This window comes from Pezoporus wallicus, unplaced genomic scaffold (assembly GCF_028554395.1).
Source record: "Pezoporus wallicus isolate ANWC-B61680 ecotype Strahan unplaced genomic scaffold, APGP_CSIRO_Pwel_v1 contig_8803, whole genome shotgun sequence".
NCBI lineage: Eukaryota > Metazoa > Chordata > Aves > Psittaciformes > Psittacidae > Pezoporus > Pezoporus wallicus.
Window position 1 is genome coordinate 987,188 of NW_026635049.1, and position 23,075 is coordinate 1,010,262.

General features: G+C 45.6%; 1 protein-coding gene across 2 annotated transcripts in view; it reads right to left on the reverse strand.

Annotated features, from left to right (window-relative positions):
- The window catches only part of LOC130594737 (vascular endothelial growth factor receptor kdr-like), a 121,951-nt gene that overhangs the window by 48,742 nt on the left and 50,134 nt on the right, over window positions 1-23,075 (reverse strand). For both annotated transcript variants that reach the window (XM_057400847.1, XM_057400855.1), the window contains exons 5-10: window positions 19,832-19,991; window positions 18,311-18,447; window positions 16,780-16,939; window positions 15,705-15,822; window positions 13,815-13,990; window positions 2,829-2,979 (exon numbers count right to left, since the gene is read on the reverse strand). In XM_057400847.1, coding sequence (XP_057256830.1) covers window positions 2,829-2,979; window positions 13,815-13,990; window positions 15,705-15,822; window positions 16,780-16,939; window positions 18,311-18,447; window positions 19,832-19,991 — 902 coding nt within the window. The remainder of the gene's footprint in view (window positions 1-2,828; window positions 2,980-13,814; window positions 13,991-15,704; window positions 15,823-16,779; window positions 16,940-18,310; window positions 18,448-19,831; window positions 19,992-23,075) is intronic.

The window sequence follows — 23,075 nt, forward strand, 5'->3', positions numbered from 1 at the left end:
TCCAGCTCAGCGCAGTTGTGGCTCTGGAAGTGCTCTCTTAGCACTTGCAGCGAATTTCAGGGTTCAAAATGCCAGTCAGTCAGGACTGTGGGGAGGTGAATGTCACTGTGTCTGCTCAGCTTTCCAACGTGAAGTGCAGGCTGAGGGAGTAGAATGGATAAATGCTGGGATAATGATAGCAGGAGGCTCCTTTGCTATTGGGTATTCCCCAGCAGACTGTCTGTCTGTCTGTTTGTCTGTGATCAGTCTTCATTTCTGGATTGTGGGCAGAGCAGTGTATGTAGCACGTCATGCAGAAAAGGTGTAACTGCACCATCCAAAGCAAAAGGCTTGTGTCTTCCTTAACTACAGCCCTTGCAATAAATGGCAGAGGCACAGACTGCCTTATGCTTGAGAGCACACAGGCTTCAGCGGTGCTCCTGGCTGAGGGTGCTGCCAGCTCTGCAGCTCGAGGAGGGCTTTCATTTTAAAGTTGACAGTTCATAGAACCACAGAATCATGTAATAGTTGGAAGAGACCTTTACGGTCACTGAGTCCAACAGGAACCCAGCACTGCTGAGGCCACCTCTAAACCATGTCCCTCAGTACCACATCCACACATCTTCTAAACACCTCCAGAGATGGTGACTCCACCACTGCCCTGGGCCGCCTGTTCCAGCTCTTGACAGCCCTTTTGGTGGAGAAATGTTTCCTAACATCTCATCTAAACCTCTCTTGGCACAACTTGAGGCTTTTTCCACTCAGCTCCAGTCCAGCCCGGCAAGGGGTTACAAACTGTGACTATGGGATGGCAAGTAATGAAGTCAAAATGAGTTTAGTTCCACAACCAGCTGCGATTGCACCTTGCACAAGTTATAACGGTGCACAACAGGAAAGTGCCTTCTTCTGCCTGAGCAGAGGCCCTGCACTTCCCATGTGTGGTCCCAGCAACCTCTGAGCCCACCATAGCAGATCAGGATTATAGGAGTTAAAATGAATAGGGACTTTTATACATGATGACCAAGGGCTGATGCTGCAGAAAACTGCTCCATAAATCAGCCGTGCCTTTGCCAAGTCCACGCAAGGCACATGGGCAACACCCTGGGTCAAGGGAGGGTTTATAGCTCTCCAAAGAGCCTAATTAAAAGATGTCTTGAGTGACTTCCTGCAAGGCACAATTCTGCCTTGAGGATGAAGGGAAAAAAATCAGAGGAAGCAAATCACATCACAGCTCTAAGGAACAATGATAGTGTTCTGGCATTCGAAGTGCCCTACTGAGGAGGGGGAGAGAAAGAGAGAGAGAGAGGAAGTGAGACAACAGAAGGAAATGGGGTCTGTGTCATTTCCCACAGGAATCCTCCTACAGCTTCTGCTGGAAAAAGATAAGGCTGCCCCGGAGGCCAGGAGAGGTGGACACCACTCTGCAATTGTATTTAAATTGATAAGATCAGAGAGCTGGAACAAGGGTTATATGAGGTCTTTTGCCACCAGGTCACTTGTTCAAATCTGGCTTAATTCAGCATTCGTGACCAATTCCCTCTCCCTACACAGAAAGGTATGGAAAAGATTTCAGGTCATCTCTTTGGCTTTCCTACAGAATGCATAACCTATTTCCTTATGATGTTTCCATTCTGCTCTCGTTGAACACCTCTGAAGCAGCAGCTTGTGCTTTCTCCTGAGCTGCAGTGCCAGCAGCCCTACCTAAGCCTGCAGCTCTCTGCTGCTCTATTCCTGCAGGAGCTGTATAACTACCTAAATGAGGTAATGGGCTATTTCTCTTGTGGAAGGACACAAGGTCATGGTTTAGACCCAGCCTGAGACTCTATCACCCAACATCACTGCAACTGCTGCAGCAGAGATCCTGGGGAAGGAACTTCTGCTTGTGTTTTTTTTGCCTCATTTGTGGCTTGCCATTGACAGCTTTGAGAAAATAAGGAGCCATCCAGGAATTTTCTCCCTTGCTTCCTAGACCCGCCTTCATCTTTTTATGGATGGAAAACCTGAATTTATCACTCTCTCTAAGAGGGAAGAGTTGAAGTGCAGTCAGAATTGTTTCATGTGCCTCCTGCATGTCCCCTGGGAGTACCAGAGGAAGCATTCAGAACTCAGCCAAAACCTCACTGTATAGATCAATCACCCTGCTCATACAAGAGCAGAAGCAAAGAAGACGTCTGCTTCAATAAGGCAAATCTCAAAAGGCATCTTGTGTTTATCTTGTCTCACTCCTTTCTGACAGTTTTGACCCAATGGCTTGCTTCTGTGTCTCCGCTTCAGGGTGCCTCCAGACTAGAGCCAGGAAGGGCCCTCAGTGAGGTGTGAAGGCCTTATTACTGCTTCCAGCTTCTGCAACGCAGATGCTGCCACAGGAGCCCCTGCTCAGTGTGCACTGGTGAAGACAGCCCTTAGGAAGCAGCATAAATTCCATACGGCACCTAACTGCAGCCAAGCCTTCAGCAGGTTTGTCTGACAATAGCTCTTGCAGGGGAAGAAAGAGTGTTACCCAGACACAGAAAGCACCTATTTAGTTTTTTCCTTATCAACTGTGTAGGCTGCATCAGAGGTGTGAGAAAAGATCCTGGTAAGTCAGAGGGACATTGCTGGTCAAGGTAAAGAAAATTGAACCCTGATCTTCAGTCACTTTAAACTTATGTGACACAATTCTGATAATATCAAAGGTGCTCGTAACTGCAAGATCACACACAGCTCAATGTCTGCTGTGTTCGTAACCCCTGACATCTCGAGGTGGGGGTTCATTGCTTGTGATTTTTAACTAAGATAAGTAAGGCAAAACTGACTTGAAACTACCAAACTATTCTGCACCATGTTCACCCATAGGAATGCCCACTTACAGCGTGTCTGTGAGGCTGCAGGGCTGCCACTTCCACTCGATCTTCGGATCAGGATTTCCGCTTACGGTGCACTGGATTTTGTGTTTGCTTCTTAACTCCACCCGCTCGATCTTATCAAAGTCAGTTTCCTTTTCATAGATTTTGGGCCTCTCTAAAGAAAGAAAGAAAAAAAAAATTACAAATGAGCAGATTTACACCCATAGTCATGGTCATGGTCCTGGTTCTGGTTCTGTTAAAGGTTTTGACACGTTTTGCTGTGGTCACTAGGCAGCGATTAAGTGAGGGGAAGTTGTAGGGGAATTACCAGCAGTACTGAAAGTATACATTGGCAGAAACAAAGAATCCCAGACTGGTTTGGGTTGGAAAGGACCTTAAAGCTCATCCAGTCCCATCACCCTGCCACAGGCAGGGACACCTTTCACTAGAGCAGCTTGCTCCAAGCCCCTGAGTCCAACCTGGCCTTGAACACTGCCAGGGATGGGGCAGCCACAGCTTCTCTGGGCACCCTGTGGCAGCGCCTCAGCACCCTCACAGGGAAGAGCTTCTGCCTAAGAGCTCATCTCAGTCTCCCCTTTGTCAGGTTAAAGCCATTCCCCATGTCCTGTCCCTACAGGCCCTTGTCCAAAGCCTCTCTCTAGGTTTCTTGTAGCCCCTTTAGGCACTGGAAGGGGCCCTCCTCAAAATGGGCATTAGTTATGGTGTGTCAGAAAATACACTGAAATACTACCACATTCATCCTTACTGCTTTCAGATGTTGTCACTGACCTGCTATCCTTCTAGAACACTTATGCCATGAAACACCAATTGGTCAGGGACTGCAGGATCAGGCTCTTAGTCTACAGACTGGGCAAAACAGCTTTCGACTTCTGATGTCACCTCCTGAGAGGAACCTTATCACATAGCTGTGGTCCTGCAGTGCTGTTACCATTGTGCAGGTTCTCCCCAGGGTTTGGGGAAAAAACAGTCTTTTTTGATCTGAAAACTTTGTCTTCCTTTTCTATGTATGTGTCCTGTGCACTGGATGAAGGGGTGAAAAAAAGCAAAGAAGTGATGGGGAGAAAACACTTGTAGAGTAATGCCAAGGAATTCTCACCATTAGAAATGTCACTGCATTATTCACATCTGGAGGGGTTGCAAGATCACACCCTTGGACTGGAAATCTCTCAAGAGCAAACTTGTGTGTGACATGTTGAGGGCTGCTTGTTGCCAGCAGGAAAGGAATGCTTTGTCCCATCTCCTTCCAGCTCCCACAGGAACACACGAAGATGAGGAATAATGCTAAAAAATCCCCAAAGTGAACTGAACTTTTCCTAACCTCAGCGAGGGTGGGTTTGAGTTGGGGGTGAAAGCACAGGCTCTTCCCTTATGCAGACAGCTCTGCCCATCCCTGGCCGTATCTCTTTGTCTGCTTCTCATAACAGGAAATCAAACAGATTTATTGGTCAGGGTCCCTCTGTGGACACCTCTGTGCAGCCAAGTGGGGCTGCTTTGCACTGAGGGCTTTTGACAAGTTGGGAAGTGAATGTAGATTAGATTTCTATTTTTCGGGTTAACTTATTTTTTCTGCTGTCAGGGAGGCCCCCGGTCTGTAACCATGAGCCACTGCCCACCTCATCAATCTTCAGCCCTTCCCCACTTCCTTCTTAATAGCTTTTTTTCCCTTCCAGCAATCTGCTCCTACAAGAGGACCTTCCAGGCTGGTCCCGTGTATTGGTGGGATCCTCACTTTCCATTTCTCCTGGCTGCCAGGTCAGACTCGGAAAGATGTGACCTCATCATTGCTTGAAAACACATCAGCATTTCCTTCTCCAGCACTCAGAAGGAGTATTGGCTGCAGTTGGTTCAGCCATATCCTAACCCCTGTATCTCAGTAGTTCACTATACTCCAATAGTAAAGCATGAGCTGCTTTAAAGAACCCTTGTTAGGTCCTGACTAACATTTCACTTGAAGAACCCAAATGACAGGCCTGGCTTGGCTTTGCTCTTGTGTTCCCTTTTGCTTTTTGATCCCCTTTGGTTGAGTCTTGTTTCCCTGTCTTCCTCCAGATGATGTTCTGTCAGGCTCCAAAGATCCACTCCTTTGTCCCTTCACCCAGGTAGAGGAGTTGGCTTTTTGTGAAGGAGAAGATGGGGAAGGGAGTAGATGGGAGAGCACTTCAGGTCTCTCAGACTCATCCCCATCTGTAGGATGGACACGAGGTTTTCTGCACACATTGCTTGGGTTAAGCAATGTACTGCAATATACTGAATGAGTGCTTGGAGATTGGAGAGCAATTCACAGGACAAATTGCTGGGACTAATGTTGAATTTCCTCCTAACTGGCATCTCATTTCCCATCAGTAAATTATTTCTGATCATAGAAGTAATTCTGTAAAACTCCCTGGAGAGAGAAGCACATTTTTCATTATCTTGGACATTTTTCTCTTCAGGCTCCAATCCTGTGTTCGGCACGTCTGGGCTGACCTCAAAAGCCTGATTTTTGCTTGGAGAAAGAGACTCTTAAGTTCAGTGTGAAAGGTTACTCAAGTGTTATGTGAAAGGTTGCTCAAGTGTTGTGTTTTTTGGGCTCTAAGAACAAAGCTTTAGGCACTTTGGGAGGGAGACAGTTATGTTTGTGTGGGTTTGTGTGTGTGAAGGGGGGACAAGGTTTGATTACAGTCTTTTAGTATTAGATTTTTCTATACTCTCGGTGAAGTGATGAACACATTGACTGTCATTTAAATTATCCTTCAAAAAAAGAAATCAGAATTTTAACTTAATTCAAATAAGAACATACACCAGTGACGAATGAATTCTTAATTCCACAATTACTTTACTGCACAGAACTATTAAATATTACTTGAGACCTAAAATGAGTCAAAATGATTCATCAATTGAAGTAATTATTATTTATGAGGCTTAGGCAATTCCTTTCTTAGTACTTGAGGGGCTGGCTAAGAAAGCCTCCCCATCTTTTCTTCCACAGGCCAGGTTGGACACAGGGGCTTGGAGCAACCTGCTCTAGTGGAAGGTGTCCCTGCCTATGGCAGGGGGTTGGAACTGGATGAGCTTTAAGGTCCCTTCAACCCAAACCATTCTGTGATTCTGTGATTCTATCTCTGTGCACTGTCATGGCCATTTTACCTCTTACCATGCCCCCAGAAGGGAACTGAAGCCTCTCCCTTCACTTTGCTCACCGCTGGGCCAAGTCCTCTTCACAGAAGTTGTCTTCATCAGTGACAGAAACAAGTTCACTGCCTTCTGTGGTGGGTTCTGGCCTTTTATATCTGCTCAGCCTATAGCTGGGTATCCAGCTCAGTGGGCTTGCATCCATACCAGTCCCACAGCAAAAAGGCTCCCCCTTAGGGTGTTGAGGAGTTTTTAGCCTAATACCAGTGATTATCTAAGGTACACCTAGTAGTGTATTCCTCAGATAACACTCCCCCTCCTCCAGACAGTGCTTTGCTCTCTCTTTCATGTTTGCTTACTGAGCAGCACAGGGGATTATGCACAAACTCTCTATCTTTGCTGGTGTTTAGGTGTGGGGAAGGCTTGGGCTATGAATCCAAACACCTTCCCCTAGAGTCTTGTGCCCAGCCACTGATCCTGCGTGCTACAGGAGAGGTGATCTTTAAATACACCTCATTCCTAACCTGAAGCATCCATTGCTATCCCCCTGCATGCAGACCTGCCTCAGTTCCATACCCATCCCTCCACCATCACCATCCCGGCTGAGTTTTCTCAAGCAGAAGCCAAACAAACTTTAAAAGCTTTCTCATCTCTGGCTGCATTTGGATCACACAATGCTCAGATGCCTTTGAATGTGTCAAAATAAATGGGGTTTTGTCCTCTCTGGCTTGAAGTGTGATTGTATCCCCAACTCACTTTGCAGAGGTGCAATTGCTGGTGTGAGAGATGACCTGAATAACTAAAGACTTCGCTGCTGCTGCACTGTGAAATGCAATCAGAAAGCAGTTCTGCTTACTGTACGTTTCAAATTGATCAGCATTATGTAAATCTCACCTCACTTTCTAGTGTTATCTCTGGTTTGTGGCATTAGGAGCCAATAATATGCAGAAGGATTGGGACATTTACCCTCTGGCTTTACCTCTGCTGCAGGAGACCCTCCTATCTCTAAATTCATTGCAGATGTTATTCTGGGGTTGCACATTTGTTCACTAAAGGAGCATCCAAATATAGAGGACAACACATGGAAAGTTTCCCTGCTTTTCTTAGAGAACTTTGCTTTACTTCAGTGCCCTCTGACTGACCTGCTCTTTATGTACCTTCTCCTCTAGCTTTTAAACTGGGTTTCAAAAATCTTCTCACATTAAGCACATCATTAAAATAACAGAGTGGTCCAATGAAGCATTTAGTCAAACTTATGTCCTTGGCTGGATGTGAGGCTTCATGGAAACTATGACAGAGTGGCAACTTGTTTTCTGTTTAGCCTCTTCTATTTCCCCAAAGCAAAAAGAATTTGCACTTTAATGTCTTTCATCTCACGTTTGTACAGTACTTAATGGCAATATCAGCTCTGCAGCTCGGGCTAGGTGAACACTCTGTAAGGTGCATCGGAAACACAGGACCTAAGTTTGGACTGGTCAAACCGTATGGGAAAAAGGGGATGAAATCTCCCCCAAAGTAAAACCACTTTGTCTGTGTTCTTATGAGTGAGCTCAGTGGTTTGGGTAGTTTGGATGTTTTTCTTTCTTTTGTTAAAAGAAAGAAAGAAAATAAATGAGTTAACCTGAAACCAAAACTTTTGTTTCAGGCTGAACACAGCATTGTGTTTGACCCCAGCTCATTCTGCCCGGGGGGGAGGTTGTTCCATTCTGTTCTACTTCGTGCAGCACTGCTCACAAGGTGGCTCTGAAGTGGGGGCACAGCATTGTCCCCATGGGACCTCAGAGGAAGCAGATGCCAAGATGAAATGAGTGGCCAGAATCTCCCCAGGAGTCAATCCCACGGCCAGGAATAGAATCACAGGCACCAATTATCGGTCGCCTGCCTAATCTCTAGTGCACACACCCCGCTGCTCCATTGTCACCTGCTGTTCCAGGCTGGGAATGCCAGCAGGGTGGAAGGGAATGGATGAGTAGCCATGCAGCTGGGTACTGTATGAGCAGATACTAGGAGAAATCACTCGGCCTACCCTACAGGGAATGATGTTGTTAAAATGGCAGTACAGCTTGCTGCTGCTTCTCCTGACCTTGCACTGCCACTTTTGGATGTGCCCATGTTCACCTTGTAGGAAGAAAGTTCTTTTCTGGTTCTGTACCACCTTTCCCAGATTTGTCATTCAACCCCAATGCAGCCAAGCTTTGGGGAAGAAACAGGGGTTTCTCTCATCTATCTCCCCCATCTCCAGGATTTTTGTCTCTGCCCCCTTTGCTTGCTTTTCAGAAGAGAAACCCAACAGCTCCTCTACCTGCAAGCTTGGCCGAGAGGCAGCGTGGAACCACATGCTGCCCTTCTCTGCCTTCCCCCCAGCCCTCTGGCTTTAAGGGCTGTCAGAGGGAGGCTGCTGCTCTGCAGGGACGTTAGCTGAATGCTCTGGAGTTTTCTGGCACACTCCAGAAGGACCCCACCTTCCTCTTCCAAAAATCACTTTGGCTACTTCCAACAGCATGGAAATAGCTCATCTGCCTTTGTCATCAGGGGCTCTCCTGGGAGCACACAGGGGCTGGACTGTGGAGCTGCAAGTGTGCAGGGCTTGCATGATGTTGCTGAGAAAAGTCTTCCTTATTTGCTAATACAGCGTGCTGGAGAGGCCCATTGCAGTCTGTTTGTGCTGCTGCATCTTTGCTTTCATATATCCCCCAGGAGGAGACAGTTGTTTCTCTGCAGCCTGTGTCTGGTAAATAAGACCTGAAGGATAGGCTGGAGCTCTGTATCTCTTTGCCTTTGCCCTTCTCATCTGTGTGTCCTGCCCATCCAAAGCACTGGCCACAGCCCATGAGGCTAGCAAAGCAATGGGCTTGGGGAGGAACACAGTGCAGCAGCGTTTGGATGGAGACAGGCTGTGCTTTATTTTGACCTTTCTGGTTTGTTTGGCTGGCCCAGGAGGTGGAAAGTTAGGTTTTCTATTTTGACTTTTCCTGACTGGGTCATCCCCGAAGGAGCTGTGCAGGAGATGGATGTGATACACAAAGTAAACCAGGCCTGGCGGGATACAGATGTGTGCAGGCAAGATGAAGGTAGATCATTTTATAGAGCCCTGCTTCTCATATCTGGCTCAGTCCTTTAACCTAGACATCAGTTGAGTTGCACTAATAATGCAAAGGCATTTATGTTTCTCACAGTGCAATAGTGTTCACCTTAGAGGTTTCAGTGGCCCTTCCATGCCCCAAAGGCTCTGGGAGTCTGGCTTCAACTGGCTTTAGCTGAGACACATCACTCCAAGAGCTCTTTTTCTCTGAACTGGCATAGCACAAATATATTAACCTCATCCCAAAGGCTCATTTCCCTCTCCAGACTGTTTCTGGGTCTGGTTGAGGTGATGGGTTATTGTTCATATGGATCACTGCATATTTATCAACTTTTATAGAGATCACTGGGGACTCCTTTGATATCAACTCATCCCTTGCAAGCCAAAGAAGGTCAGGCACAGAACTCCCTTTGCCTTTGATATTAACCCAAATATGAAGAGCTGGCCTGACTGCAGAGTAGGGCAACGTGCATCACAAAGTGCTCTGGAGCTAATTCTCCCTAATAACAAAGCAAGGTGTAACTGGTCACCTTGCTGACCTAACAAGGAACACGTCAACACACATGAATTCTCCATGCACCCCTTTTATTCCAGTCCTTGCCCTGGAGAGAGGGAATTCATAAGGAGCCTGTGAAATACTGCTGCTTATGGTATAGGCTGTTTCTAGCACTTAATCCTGTGTTTCTTATATATACAACACAAGAGCTTTGGGATCAAGGACTCCATGAGGGAAGGTAATTTCAATTGCCTAGAGCAGCTGGAACCCAAAGCAATATTTGCTGGAAGAGCTGGAAGGGAGTATAGGAGAGAAACTTTGGGACACAAGAGAAAGGCAAAGCACTGCAGGAGGTTGTTCCCCCCATTTTCGAATTAACTTTTGCTTCAGTACAATCTCCACTCACAACGTGGTGGTCAGAGCCTGCTGACTGCTCCAGAAGGGCTCAGCAGGAGCCCTGATCCATGCAGATGACTTGTACAAGGGTGAGAATGAAACACAGCCTGCTTGCCCAGAAATAGATTTGAGGGGGTTTTGTTTGTGTTTTGTTCTGAAACCGCTTTGCGCTCCAGCCTGGAATAACTCTTTTCTCCCACATTTCTCCTCCTTGGCTGGCTCAGATGTGCAGCCACCAGCTGTTTGCTGCAATTGTTCCTTGCTCCTTCCCCTCCAAATTCTTGGGGACATTATTTTCTTGAAGCTTTTCTCAATAAGAATTTAATCAAACAAAACAAGCCCACGGCAACCCGCCGCTTCTTGGCCACTGTTTGATGTGTAAATATGTAAAGAAGGAGTGTTTGGAAAATGCAGTCAGCTACCTCCTGGGGACTTGAGTCCTGCTATGAGCCAAGGTGACTCCGCAAGGCAGATGTGTGCTCCTGCAGGATTAAATTCCAGCTGCAGCAGGAGCACTGGTGACCAGAGGCACAGAGAAAACACTTCTTAAAGAGACATTTTTGAGTAGCCGCATGGTTTTCACCCAGGCCAAGCATCCAGGAGCCAGGCCCTCCCCTCGGGATAGCATTTCTGTCACTCCCATACTGCTGTTATCTGCCCATTTTTCTCCTTCTTGCCTCTGTGGAGCTGAGGTGATGGATCCCTCTGAACTCTGCAGTTACTCATTGATTTTATGGCCTTATCAAACGTGTGTGTGGGGGGAATAGCTCCTAATATCTGACTCATTGCCATGGAGTGAAATACCTTGCACAGGCTGTGCATGCTTTATGTCAGAACTACTCTGATTGCTGCCAGTGAAGTATACAGGAGGTGACTCCAAGGAAAGCCTGCAGCTTTCCTTGTGCTGGTCCTCTTGCAGGTCAGGAGATAGACTGCATACAGCTCCTGACCTGCAGCGCTCAAGCAGCTGGCTTCTACTCTTGTTCTCAAACTGCTTAAAGGGTTCTCTTCTGCTGCCATTATTAAGGAAGAAAACACACTGCAAAAATTAATACATTGCAATTTGTCAAATGAGCCCTGCTGCTATTTAATCTGTGTTTGTGAACAACAGTTCACAACACCATTAACTTCAAACCTCCTCTAGACCAAGTTCAGATTTCGAGTTGATGGGTTTGTCACAGCACGCTCACTGCCAGTTGCACTCTGTGGTGGTAAGGAGCATCAGCAATGTGTTATTTTGTAGAGATTCACAGGAGAGGGGGCTGTATCCTTACTTATCATTCCTTCAGTGCAGTGTGCCCTTGCAGGAAAAGGAGAACATACTCAAATGACATTTATCTTCTCGTTCAAAAGTCTTATTTCAATAATTTTACATCTTCTCTTTAATAGTATAGATGAGAACTCGCTCACTTGCACAGATGCAGCTCTGACATGTAAAAGACTGGCCCTGGCTCTTGGAGAGCAACGCTCTTATTCAAGGAAAGGTGTTACTCCTCAGTACTAGAAACCTGGTACTTGGTCGTGTACTCATCGGGATCAGGTGCTGAACTCACTCAGGCTCCGCCTCTTAGGTATCCCTGCCTAAAATGGCTAGAAAGGGTGTTTCCATGCCTAAGGGTCTGCTCAAACTCCAAGCAATTTAATCTATTCAGGTGCAATACACAATATCAGTCATGATGACTGGAGATAAAGTGTGAAGCTGGTTGTTGAGGAGTTAAGGGGGAAACAAATCTGCATTCAGCTTGGAGTTTTGAAAGTCAAGCAGATGATGTCCAGCTCTGAGAAAGCGGTCCCTTTACTCGAACTGAAAGAAAGGAAGAAGGCAGTGTGCTGCTGTTGGATAAGCTTCAACAGCAAATTTTGCCTGTTTTTGTCTCTGCCCACATGCAGCTCAGAAACAACCCCCTCCTCGAGCTGAGTGCTCCATAGTGTGCCAGGTTAGTGCTGCAGAGGGGAGCCTGGCAAAGGCAGCAGTGGTTTCCTGGGTGCTGTGTCAGCCTGTCTGCGATTGAGGCAGATATCCACATTGTTTGCAGCCTTTGGCTTAAAAGCAGTGTCATTCTTTGGCAGGTATTTCCCTTTGTTTGCTCTCATTTGTTTTGCTTGCTCTCATTTCTGGGATGACTTTCTATTACCACAAAAGAAGCACTTGCTGCTCATTTCCCCTCTACTTCACCATGCAACACCTCCTTCAACCAGTACCATCCCTGCAGCTCCTGGACTTTGCAGCCTCTTGAGAAATGGTGGGTTGGCAACTCCCTAAGTACTCCTGCTTGAAGTCTTTGTTGGGCTGATCTCTCAGAAAGGTTAACATGAGCACCACGCTAGGCATGCACTGTGTGAGAGACACAATACCACATACTTATGCATACAGTAAAGATGAAAGGCTCGTACTGTACTTCAGAGCATGGGATGCTTTAATCCTGAAATAGCATCTTGCTGATAGTAACAAGGTCTGTTTGTTTTTCATGTGCCTGTTTGGGGAATGGCTGCTCTTCAAGTAAACATTCTCTCTTGCATGAAACCACCAGTATTTACCTTGACAAGATAGTTTATTATCATTCTTAATTTTCTCTTCCTTTGAACGTTTCCGTTCTCTTAACAGGATGGCAGAACCATTGTATAGAGAAACAATCTCAAGTGAACAAACTCCTGCAGCTTAGCACAGCCCTGCTCATCAGCTGAGCTCAGAACCTGACCATGAGCATGTCCTCAGCTCCCTCCACTCCTCAATCACACATCACTTTATGTGATGCTTAAGGTGATTTAAGATGCTATACCTTATTTAGCATTTTTAATAGGCCAGATGTGCCTAAGTAACAAGTTCTCCATTTGATAGGCATTATTTCTGAAAGGTGAAATGAGAAAAACACCAGTGCTGGAAGTTACGTGGTGCACCAGTACATAACCATACAAAACAGGACAACTGAAAATATTTTTAGATGTAAAGAGGTTAAGGAGAAAGGAATTAACCACAGAAAAGACAACAAACCTATCTCAAGAACTTCATCTATCTCACTGCCTGAGTGGACCTCGGGAAGTGCAATGGGAAGCGGGGCTAACTTTTGCTGAACTCCTACTTGGCTTCATGATTCGATCCCTGCTGACAAATTCAGTGGATTAAAAGAGGCAGTGGATGTGCAGAGAGACAATGTGGCTCTGCCTCCCATTATCCCAGCAAGGGAGATTAATAAAAGTGATGCCAGTATCTATTTTCCTCTATGTCAAGTGAACCTGCCTCACTGCACAGCACAGTTTACTTCAGGTTTCCCCAGACTCCCCAGAAGATGAACCTGTCTCTCAAGCGCTCCCAGCAGATAGATGACAATACATAAAATACAGACTTAGAAGGTATTTCATACAGGATGATGGATAGACATAAAAGAGGGGGCAGCTTATCTAGTTCCTTCCGTCAGCTCTGCTGGGACCTTTCCTGTCCCAGCAGATGTTCTCCAGTGCTTTGCCCAAGCTAGTTCTTAATCTCATGGGCTAAAACTTCTATCACTTCTCTTGGGAAACCATGCCCCTAGCTCTGGACCTCACTAGGATATCTCCTCCCAGTCTCCTATTAAAACTTAAGTCCTGATCACTTTCAAGCCATTTCTGCTTCCCTCCATGGAGACCCTGTCCCAGCACAAAGATGCTGCTTCGGAGGTACAAAGTGACTTTAAATGTCCTAGTTTCAGACTAACTCCTCAGAGCAGTTCTCCATTCTGTGCCTTTGATTTAACATGTGGTAAAATGAGGTAGATCTCAAGTGGTTCCTAAGTGAGATGGTAATCTATGCACGTCCTCTCAGCTAAACATGGGCAGACATCACCCATTCCTACTGGCAGGTAAAGTAGGACCACACAAAAAATGAGGAAGAACCCAGTAGAAGTCATTATAAACATCAAGTCCTTACCTGTCACTACCAGCTGCATGGTGAGGTTCTTGTAGAGTCCATACTTTGCATTGCTCAGGACAATGGTGTAGTTTCCAGCATGCTTTGGTCTCACATCTCTTATGCCCAGTCTGTACTTAAGTGGCTCTGGCTCATAGCACGTGTGGTTGTCCTTGATCAGTTTGCCGTCTTTGTACCTGTTTTGAAAGTCCCATCAAAGCTCATCATATACCTTTGTGCATGTCAGCCATCAGGAAACCCAACTGCTGCCCAGGTTAGGGGGGGTAAAGAGTCATCGTTCAAAACAGCAAAGGCTGGACAGGGCTTGGAGCAACCTGCTCTAGTGGAAGGTGTCCCTGCCCATGTCAGGGGTTGGAAGTGTGTGAGCTTTAAGGTCCCTTCCAACCCAAACCAGTCTGGGATTCTACGATTCTACGATGTATGACCACTGCTTGAACTGGACATCTATTCCTTTTATCTTTCCACGCTAAAACTGTGTAGTGTCTGCAGTGCTATGGGATGGCTTCATCCAGCAAACAGGAAAAAAAGCATTTTAATAGATCTGGATGAACAGTGCCTCTCACATGCTCAACTGTGATCAGAAATGTACACCTAGATGCCCTCAAATTATTCTGGATGTGCAGTCCTAAGTGCAGGAAATCACAGATTAGCCAAAATTCATGTCATCAGTTTTGAAACAGTATATTAATTAGGCAAAAATGTCTTTCTATACGTATGTGTGACCCTTTACTGTTGCTGTAAAAGGTGGAGTCTGTGACCTGGAGAATTTACAGTCAATAGGAAGGTCAGTGAGGAATTTATTTCCAATATACAGATTTGATTATGATTATGGAATAGGCCAGACTTTGCCACACACAGAGCTTTAGGCTTGGTGCAAGGAGAAGCTGAGGCACCAAGTCCTTCTGCTTGAGAATGCTGGAAACCTCCTTTACGGCCGTTTAAACAACTGTAGTGAGAGAGCTCCAACATCAACAACTGTGGCTTCGAACACGCAGGGAAGGCAGCTCTGGTGGTCCCAGGAAGCTCCCAACCAGCGCCATGCTGAGCCCCAGGAACAAAGCCTTGGCAGAGGAGAGGGGACGGACCCCACTTCAACTCACAAAAACATTTCCATCTCCTAAATAACAGCAACATTTAGAAACACCTCCTGGCAGCACTGATTGCACTGATGTGAGTGAGTATTAGAGAATTATATGTTATTGCACTGCTAAAAACATGCAGCAAACCCATCCCTGAGCATTCCTTTGCTGACTGCCACAGGCAGGGACACCTTCCACTAGAGCGGGTTGCTCCAAGCTGCATCCAGCTTGGCCTTGAACACTGCCAGGGATGGGGCAGCCACAACTTCCACAACACATTCCCCTTCCTATTAAGCTGATCCATTACAGTCCTGGTGGAGCCGTTAGTTTGCTTGGGAGGATTCACTGCATTGTCTGCAAGGATCTGACATTGCTGGTGGTACAGGGTTGGAGAGCATTATTTAAAAGCTATGAAGAGAAACAATTTCTGATGTTGAAAATGTGTCCTGCAGCTTTTTGTTATCCACTGCTTCTTTGCAGACTGGCAACCCTTCCCCAATAGCTTCCTACTTGAATCTTCCAAACAGTTCTGTGTCCAGGGTAAATGAAAACCCCATTTTCCTTGTAGGGACCTTTTCTGCATGACAGGAGAGAAAAAGAGCATGGGCAAGAAGTATGGCTCCCCCAGCTTCACGGAGCTAAGACAACATGGGAAGGAGTCAAATCGCCATAGCTGACCTGTGGGAGCACAGCTATGAGCATTCCCAGTTCTCATCTTTATCTGTGTGATAGGAACAGTGAAATCTGCTCTAGACAGGAGTCCAAAGGAAGGTCCAGTATCCCTGAGTTTGCTCAAGTTGATGGTACTCACCAGGTGACGGTTGGGCGAGGAAAGGCATCCACCTTTGCAGCCAGTTTCAGTGACTTGTGTCCTGATGTAATCTCATAGTAAGGCCCTTTCTTATGTGAAACCGTAATGAAAGGTTTGTCTGGAAAGAGAAAGGAACAGGAAGACAGTAATGGAGATGTACCACACAGTGCTCACATCTTTGGGTTGTGTTGTGTCTGCCCTGGAGTTCTAGCAATAGAGACCTGCAGAAGCTGCAGACAACCAAATAGACTTAGCAGCTGTTACCACAGTTTCCCTGCAAAGCTCAGCCACAGCCAGGGAAGGTCCATCTCCAAATGAAGGACTTGATATTTAAAGCAAGGAAAACACATCTGCATTGCTGCTCGAGCAGTGTGTACAACCGTATCCTGGGCTGCATCAAAAGGAGCTTGACCAGCAGGTCCAAGGAGGTGATCCTGCCCCTCTACTCTGCTCTCGTGAGACCTCACCTGGAGCATTGTGTGCAGTTCTGGTGTCCTCAGCATAAAAAGGACATGGAACTGTTGGAACAAGTCCAGAGGAGGCCACGAGGATGAGCAGGGGCTGGAGCACCTCCTGTATGAAGACAGGCTGAGAAAGTTGGGGCTGTTCAGCCTGGAGAAGAGAAGGCTGCGTGGAGACCTCAGAGCAGCCTTCCAGTATCTGAAGGGGGCCTATAGGGATGCTGGGGAGGGACTGTTCATTAGGGACTGTAGTGACAGGACAAGGGGTAACGGGTTCAAACTTAAACAGGGGAAGTTTAGATTGGATATAAGGAAGAAGTTCTTCACTGTGAGGGTGGTGAGGCACTGGAATGGGTTGCCCAGGGAGGTTGTGAGTGCTCCATCCCTGGCAGTGCTCAAGGCCAGGTTGGGCAAAGCCCTGGGTGCCCTGGTTTAGTGTGAGGTGTCCCTGCCCATGGCAGGGGGCTTGGAACTGGATGATCTTAAGGTCCTTTCCAACCCTAACAGATTCATTAGAGATTATAGATGATTAATTGTTAACTAGTTGCCATTCTCCCTTCTTTAAGCTTAACAATCTTGGTTCTCGGGTATTCTGGTTCAGCTGCAGAACTCACCATACACTGTAACTGTGACATTGGCCTCCAGCCGTGTCACGTTGAATGTTTTGCACACATAGAGGCCTCCGTCTTGCATGGTGATATTTTCAATTGTCAGGCTGCTGCCAACCTTATACACCATGCCACTCTGGTCAATGGTTCTCCTAGGATAAGGGTGCTGGAAATCAGAAAAAGAGGGGTCAAAAAAGCAGCATAAAGTGGATTATTTTGCTCATCCTTTCAAAGTCTGCCAGTAAAGAAAAGCAGTGATTCATATCCAAATTATCATATCTCCCATCACTGGAATAAATATGAAAGACAAACCAGCAGGAAGAGCCCTTGTGTGAGGTTTCATTATCAAGTCTAATAAGAGAGAGAAGCAGAGTGGAACTGCTGAAATCTGGGCAGGAAGGTCAGTACAGGGATGTGTCACGGGTCAGCCCTTCTCAGGGACCACATCCCAGGGATCTCAGTCCGAAACTGCTGCTGTCATTGTCAGGTCAGGGTTGTGCTTTGGGGTTTTGTGAGGTTTTGGGGTTTTTGGTCACAGTATTTTTCTATCTTTAAAAACTCCTACTTTCACAAAGAAATATATTATGACAGAAATACAATATATTATGACAGGCAAGTGCCAATGCAAATTCCTGAAGACTTTTAGAAAGCATTATTGCTTCCGAGAGGATTTTTTGATCCCAGAGATTTGGCCAAGAAATTTCACATGTATAATGTTAGAAATCTAAGGAGGGTTCATGCAAGAACAATTCCCATCATATGGGGTTCGAGGAACAAACTTGAGGAATGTCATATTTCTCACACTCTATAAATTCTGTGTTGTATTTCCTGCAGCTTCTTCACCAAAATAGAATCATTCTTTAAGTTAACAAAATTAATCAAAAATAATCAAGTTTTAGGGTTCACATTTTACGCTTCCCCAAGAGGCTTAGATGCTGCTTTGAAATGTGTGTTTTGTTGCACTAAAAAGAAAACAAGCAATCATTTTAATTCTAAACATCAAACAGAACCATGGGTAGTAGCTCGGATAAATGAACTGATTTGGAAAATACTCCGTCTTCCCTCTGTTTTTCCTTAGGAGAACTGAAAGGTTTCAGTACATCAAAGCAAATGCTCAGTCTCTTGCAGGATTCTACTTCCAATTTGGCATTTTTGTATTACATTCTACAGAAAGCTCAGGAACCTGCACTCGGAATTTTAATGTCATTCTTTGGTGGAGATCTCAGCAGATACATTTGGCTTTTGTTTCAGTTATACCTACTTAATAAACACCAGGACGGATGAGCACACTGACGGCTTGAACCTTCATGGCTGCCACTGTGAGCTGAGATTTAGCCTGAGATTTGCAGTTTAATTTGCAGGTTCAAGACGGTCAGAGAAGTTTTTGATTGATTCAAACTAAGAATACAATCAATTGTAGGCTTACAAGTGGTTGGACGTATCTCAGAATAGGTAGTTTACTCAACCCTGTGCAGAGATCTTCCTTTTGGGTATGGGGAGACTGTGAAAGCAGAATACAGAGTTTTTATCAACTCACTTTCCCACTGGGACTTGTCCATATGAGCTCGATTCGTCCATTGATGAAGGTTTCTGCTCTGCATTCCAAATAGAGAGTTTCTCCAACCAGCAGTTTCTTGGGAGTTGCTTTCAGAGCCAGGTTCTGTACTCTGCCCTCTGCAATGAAAAAACCAAAGCTATCACCACTCAGCACTCTGTATCAATCATAATTGAGATGGAATCTGCACTCCAGCTGCCTCTCCAACATCTGTTCCAAAACATCTCACCTTCTTGTCTCATTTCTATGGAAATAGTGTGAAATGCCCCCACAATGCAAACATGAGGTCAGTTGTATAAATGCCTGATACCAGCCAATCAAACTGATCACATGGACTCAGTAATTCATTAATTACTTCTCTTGCATGTGCCAGGTTCAGCTCCAACCCTCATTCATCACTCCAGAGCCATCCTCAAAAGGGTTTTCAAAGCCAACTCATCCTTTTGAGTGCCTCAACATCTGCCTATCTGCGAGAGGATTCATCTCTGGAAAACATGAAACATGCTTCTCATGCCCAACAACCTTTTCTTTCTGAATGGGATCCCCAAATCTTGGTCTTATATATTTATTTATGCCTTAAATAGGTCAACTCTGAAATAAGCCTGCATCAAGTTTATGCTGGCCCACACTAAACAAATGTCTGACCACTATACATGCTCTAGAGTAAGGTATTGCCCGGGTCCTTCTGGGCTACAAAGGAACGATCGAATGGGCTTTGTAGCTTTGCATTCATGATTCTACTAAAAAATAATTACCCCAGTAATGAAGAGAAAGAGAGAGATTTGCAGGATTTATTTGGCTGCCATTCAAATTTACAAGCCTGTTGTTCAAAGCTGAGAGCTGATTGTATAGAAGGATGCCATGACCTAATGGGAATGAAGTCACAATAAACCCTCCCCTGTCAGAAATATAATATATGAGAAGAGAAAGAACATACATCAAAAACAAAGGAAAAATATATCTTAATGGGCTGTATATAAACTCCCAATAATCAAAACTGTCATGTCTACTTGCTTCAAACTTAGGTTTTAATTCTGAGTTAAGCTCAGCTGTGAATACAAGGGAGAGGGTACAATAAATCACCTCAAGAAACTATAAAACAATGCAAAGGTCTCAATTAGCAGTTTAATGAGCTTTTTATACCATGATCTTGTGTGTTTAATGAGCAAAGAGAAAGTTACTATTTGGTTGCTCCTAAACCAGCAGTTGTTTTAATGTAAATACAGCTCAATCCAAGCAAACAAAGCCTTGGTGGGGGTTGAATAAAATGCTCCTAGTTTGTACCACCTCAATGCTTGGTCATTTTTCAAACCCAGGGATGGATCAAATCCAAGTTCTAATGAATAGGAAAAAGGGGAAGAATGAGTTTGCTTGGACTTACTACAGATCCATACCAATTAGATATATCAAATAGAATTGAGGCTAACCAAGAAATAATACCCAGGGGCTTAGCTATGAAACAGAAACCTTGAGGTGACTCCTTGGCGTGCGGCTGTCACTCACCCAACCTCTGTGCTAGGTAGTAGGAGGTGAACACGCTTCCATTCACTGTTGCAGTGCATGTGAGGACACCAGAATAAATGAAAGCATGAGAGGGGATGACAAATCCTCTTCTTGGGTCCCACACCATCCTCTTGAAGTTCATCTCTACAGAATACGGATACTGAAAGAGAACAGATGGAAGGCTTATGAGACATCCCCCTTCCCTTCAGACCACAGAGGCAACCAGCCAAGGCTGTTCTTCCTTGCAGGCAGGGTGGCTGTTTGACCTTTCCGAGTGGTTGGTGGTCTCATTCCACACATATCTTAAGCAACATCAACATAAGCAAATAGAAAAGCCCTCCCTAAGGTAGGACCGTCTTTGAAATCAAAACTTGGACATTGTAACTGGGCCTTTGATTCAGTAGCACCGGTACTTTCAGATCTTAGGCAAAATACCATGCTACCCATTGTAGGAGCCATGTCCCTGATCTTTTTGCTGGAAACATATTACAGCTATCTTGTATTAATTCTGTTGAGTAATCCTTCTGGAAGTGCTTAAGAACAAAGTTTGCGGCTTCTAATGCTACATGTAGCTACCACATGTTCTCCTGGGATCTCATAGTACTTTAAAAATATTTATGAAAAAGAGAAATATTCATGTCACTAACTCACCTGACAGCAGTCACTTATAAGCTATGGGCTATGGCTAGTCATCAGGTTCTCTCTATAGCACAGAAAGGGGTGAGGCTCTTTCAAAGTAGCCTGTTGATGTCCAGGAGGCACAGAAGGATGACTTAAGGTGGAAATCACGGAATACAGGAATAAGGAAATTTAGTAACATAGATATTTTTGGTCCTAAATTCAGAAATATTTATAATGTTCTGGAAAAAAATGGTGTCTATAAGTTCTGCTTATGAGGAAGAAAGGGACCTTAAAGCTCATCCAGTTCCAACCCCTGCCACGGGCAGGGACACCTTCCACTAGAGCAGCTTGCTCCAAGCCCCTGTGTCCAACCTGGCCTTGAGCACTGCCAGGGATGGGGCAGCCACAGCTTCTCTGGGCACCCTGTGCCAGCGCCTCAGCACCCTCACAGGGAAGAACATGAGAATATGTAGCACTTCTGCTTTTATTCTTCTTGTTATGCAGCATGCGATTTGTTTTCCTGTCTGCAAATAAACACCCATCGTGTATGGCAGTGCAGTTTAAATAGGATTCAGTTTAAATAATACTCCTGTTCCAAAGAAATTTCAGCTTCAGGCTTTGCGAGCTGATGCTCATACTCCTCATACAGACACAGGTTGGCACTGATTTAGGTTGCTTGTTATTACATTTCCAGCACAGACCAAAGACGAAGGAATCAGGACTGTGGGACAGTGACTGGTGATGCTGCTGGGGGGAGGAGGAGGCACAGCAAGACAGGAGCTTTCTTTGGGAAAAGCAATTCTCTTCTGGCAGTCGTAGGAAACATGGATTTCATGTAAATACTCTTGAAGTAATCAAACTGTGGCATTTCTGCTCAGAACCGTTAGGGAAACTCAGGGAAATTACAGCAAGAGATCTGAGACCTGAGGCTTAGTCGTGCTTTAACACCCATGAAGGTCAAAGCTGTAAGTGGCAAATGCACATTGAAACACATCGGTGACTAACCAGATCTGACAGGGCTGGAAGGGCTTTTTTTGCCTACAATTAAAACCATGTTAAGCAACATTAAAAGTTTGAACTGTGTGTCTTAGCAAGGGTTTATTAATAACACGGATGATCTGCAGAGTTAGTTGGGATCTGTTTAGTATTAGCAAGAGGTACCTTTCCCCATACATATTTAAAGACCAGAGAGTGCGATGATTTTAAAGTATAATGGTAACACGAGGAACCTCATTTAGGGGAGAAAAAAAGTACATTTTCTACAAGAATAATAAAATGTGATAAAGCTGAACTTCATGGTTTGGCAGCTCTGCTCCCTGATGGCAAGGGGAAGGCAAAAATAACCCTGCTCAGGAGGCCCTTTTCAACACTACCCACCATGAAACATCTTCATAAAATATGCAAAAATATATATTTAAACAATCAAACCATAAGCGTCAATGGTGCTCGAAGGAAACCGCAGTGGCCTTCCTCCCTTTGAAGTGCCTTGTCTGCTGCAGATTAAATTTGGAAGAAGAGGATGTTCTAAATCTGTCTGATCACCCTGTTCCCCCCCATCCTCACCTCCACCCCTCTCCCGCCCCGCTTCCTCTTCGCACGGGAAGCCGCCACCTTGGCTCCACACAGTGCTGCGACATTCCCAGACTGGGCGAAACAAGCACTGACTTTCCATAGATGGACCTGGGGCCGGTGGCTCCTGAAGCCAGTGCTGCTTCCCAAAGATTTCATTCTGGCAGCACCTTCAGCAAGGTAAAGGACTTGAGGAAGAAATTCTTTACAACAAGGGTGGTGAAACACTGGCACAGGTTGCTCAGAGAGGCAGGGGATGCACCATCCCTGGAGACATTCAGGGCCAGGCTGGATGTGGTTTTGGGCAACCTGATTTAGTTGAAGGTCTCTCTACTTATTGCAGGGGGTTGGACAAGATGAGCTTTGAAGGTCCCTTCCAACCCAAACTATTCTATATGATTCTATGACTTCAAGTTTGGGTTTGAACTCGTTACAAGGAGAGAACTTATCTGGCAAGCAGGGCTGCCTATAAATAAGGGCATAAATGTGGAGGTGTGCTTGGTCCAGGGTCCAAGGGCACATTTAGGCTCACATGACTGTGCTGGCAGCAGAACCCCTGCAATGAATTTGGTTGAAGAAGGCTAAAACAAGATGGGGATGTTTCATTTTTATAGCCAAGGAGGAGAAGGTGATAACACTTATCAAGGCTAAAGGGCTAAGCTATAGCTGGAGAGGAGCCTTATTCATCCCCTTTTAGTCCCTACTGACAACTTTCAAGCAGAGCTCTGTTAAAGCCATAAGGCCAGTGCTGTCCCTCAGCACGTCTACTGGAAATGTGCCATTGGGCTCAGCAGGAGCCAGAGCATTCTCTCAAGCCTCTGTGATCTCATGTGCTGTCTCCCAGGAGAAGGAGACGTCTAACAACTAAGACATCCAACTGCTAAGAGGAGCAGAGGTGCATCAGCCTATCTGCCTGTGCTCCACTGGCACTCTCCATCCAGCAGAACAGCCTCATCTCCCAGCCCCTCCAGAACACCCTGTGCAGAAGGGGCAGAGACAGAGCTGTTGTTCCCATTGGCACAGCTCAAGCAGGGGAACAGAAAGGCACATCTAT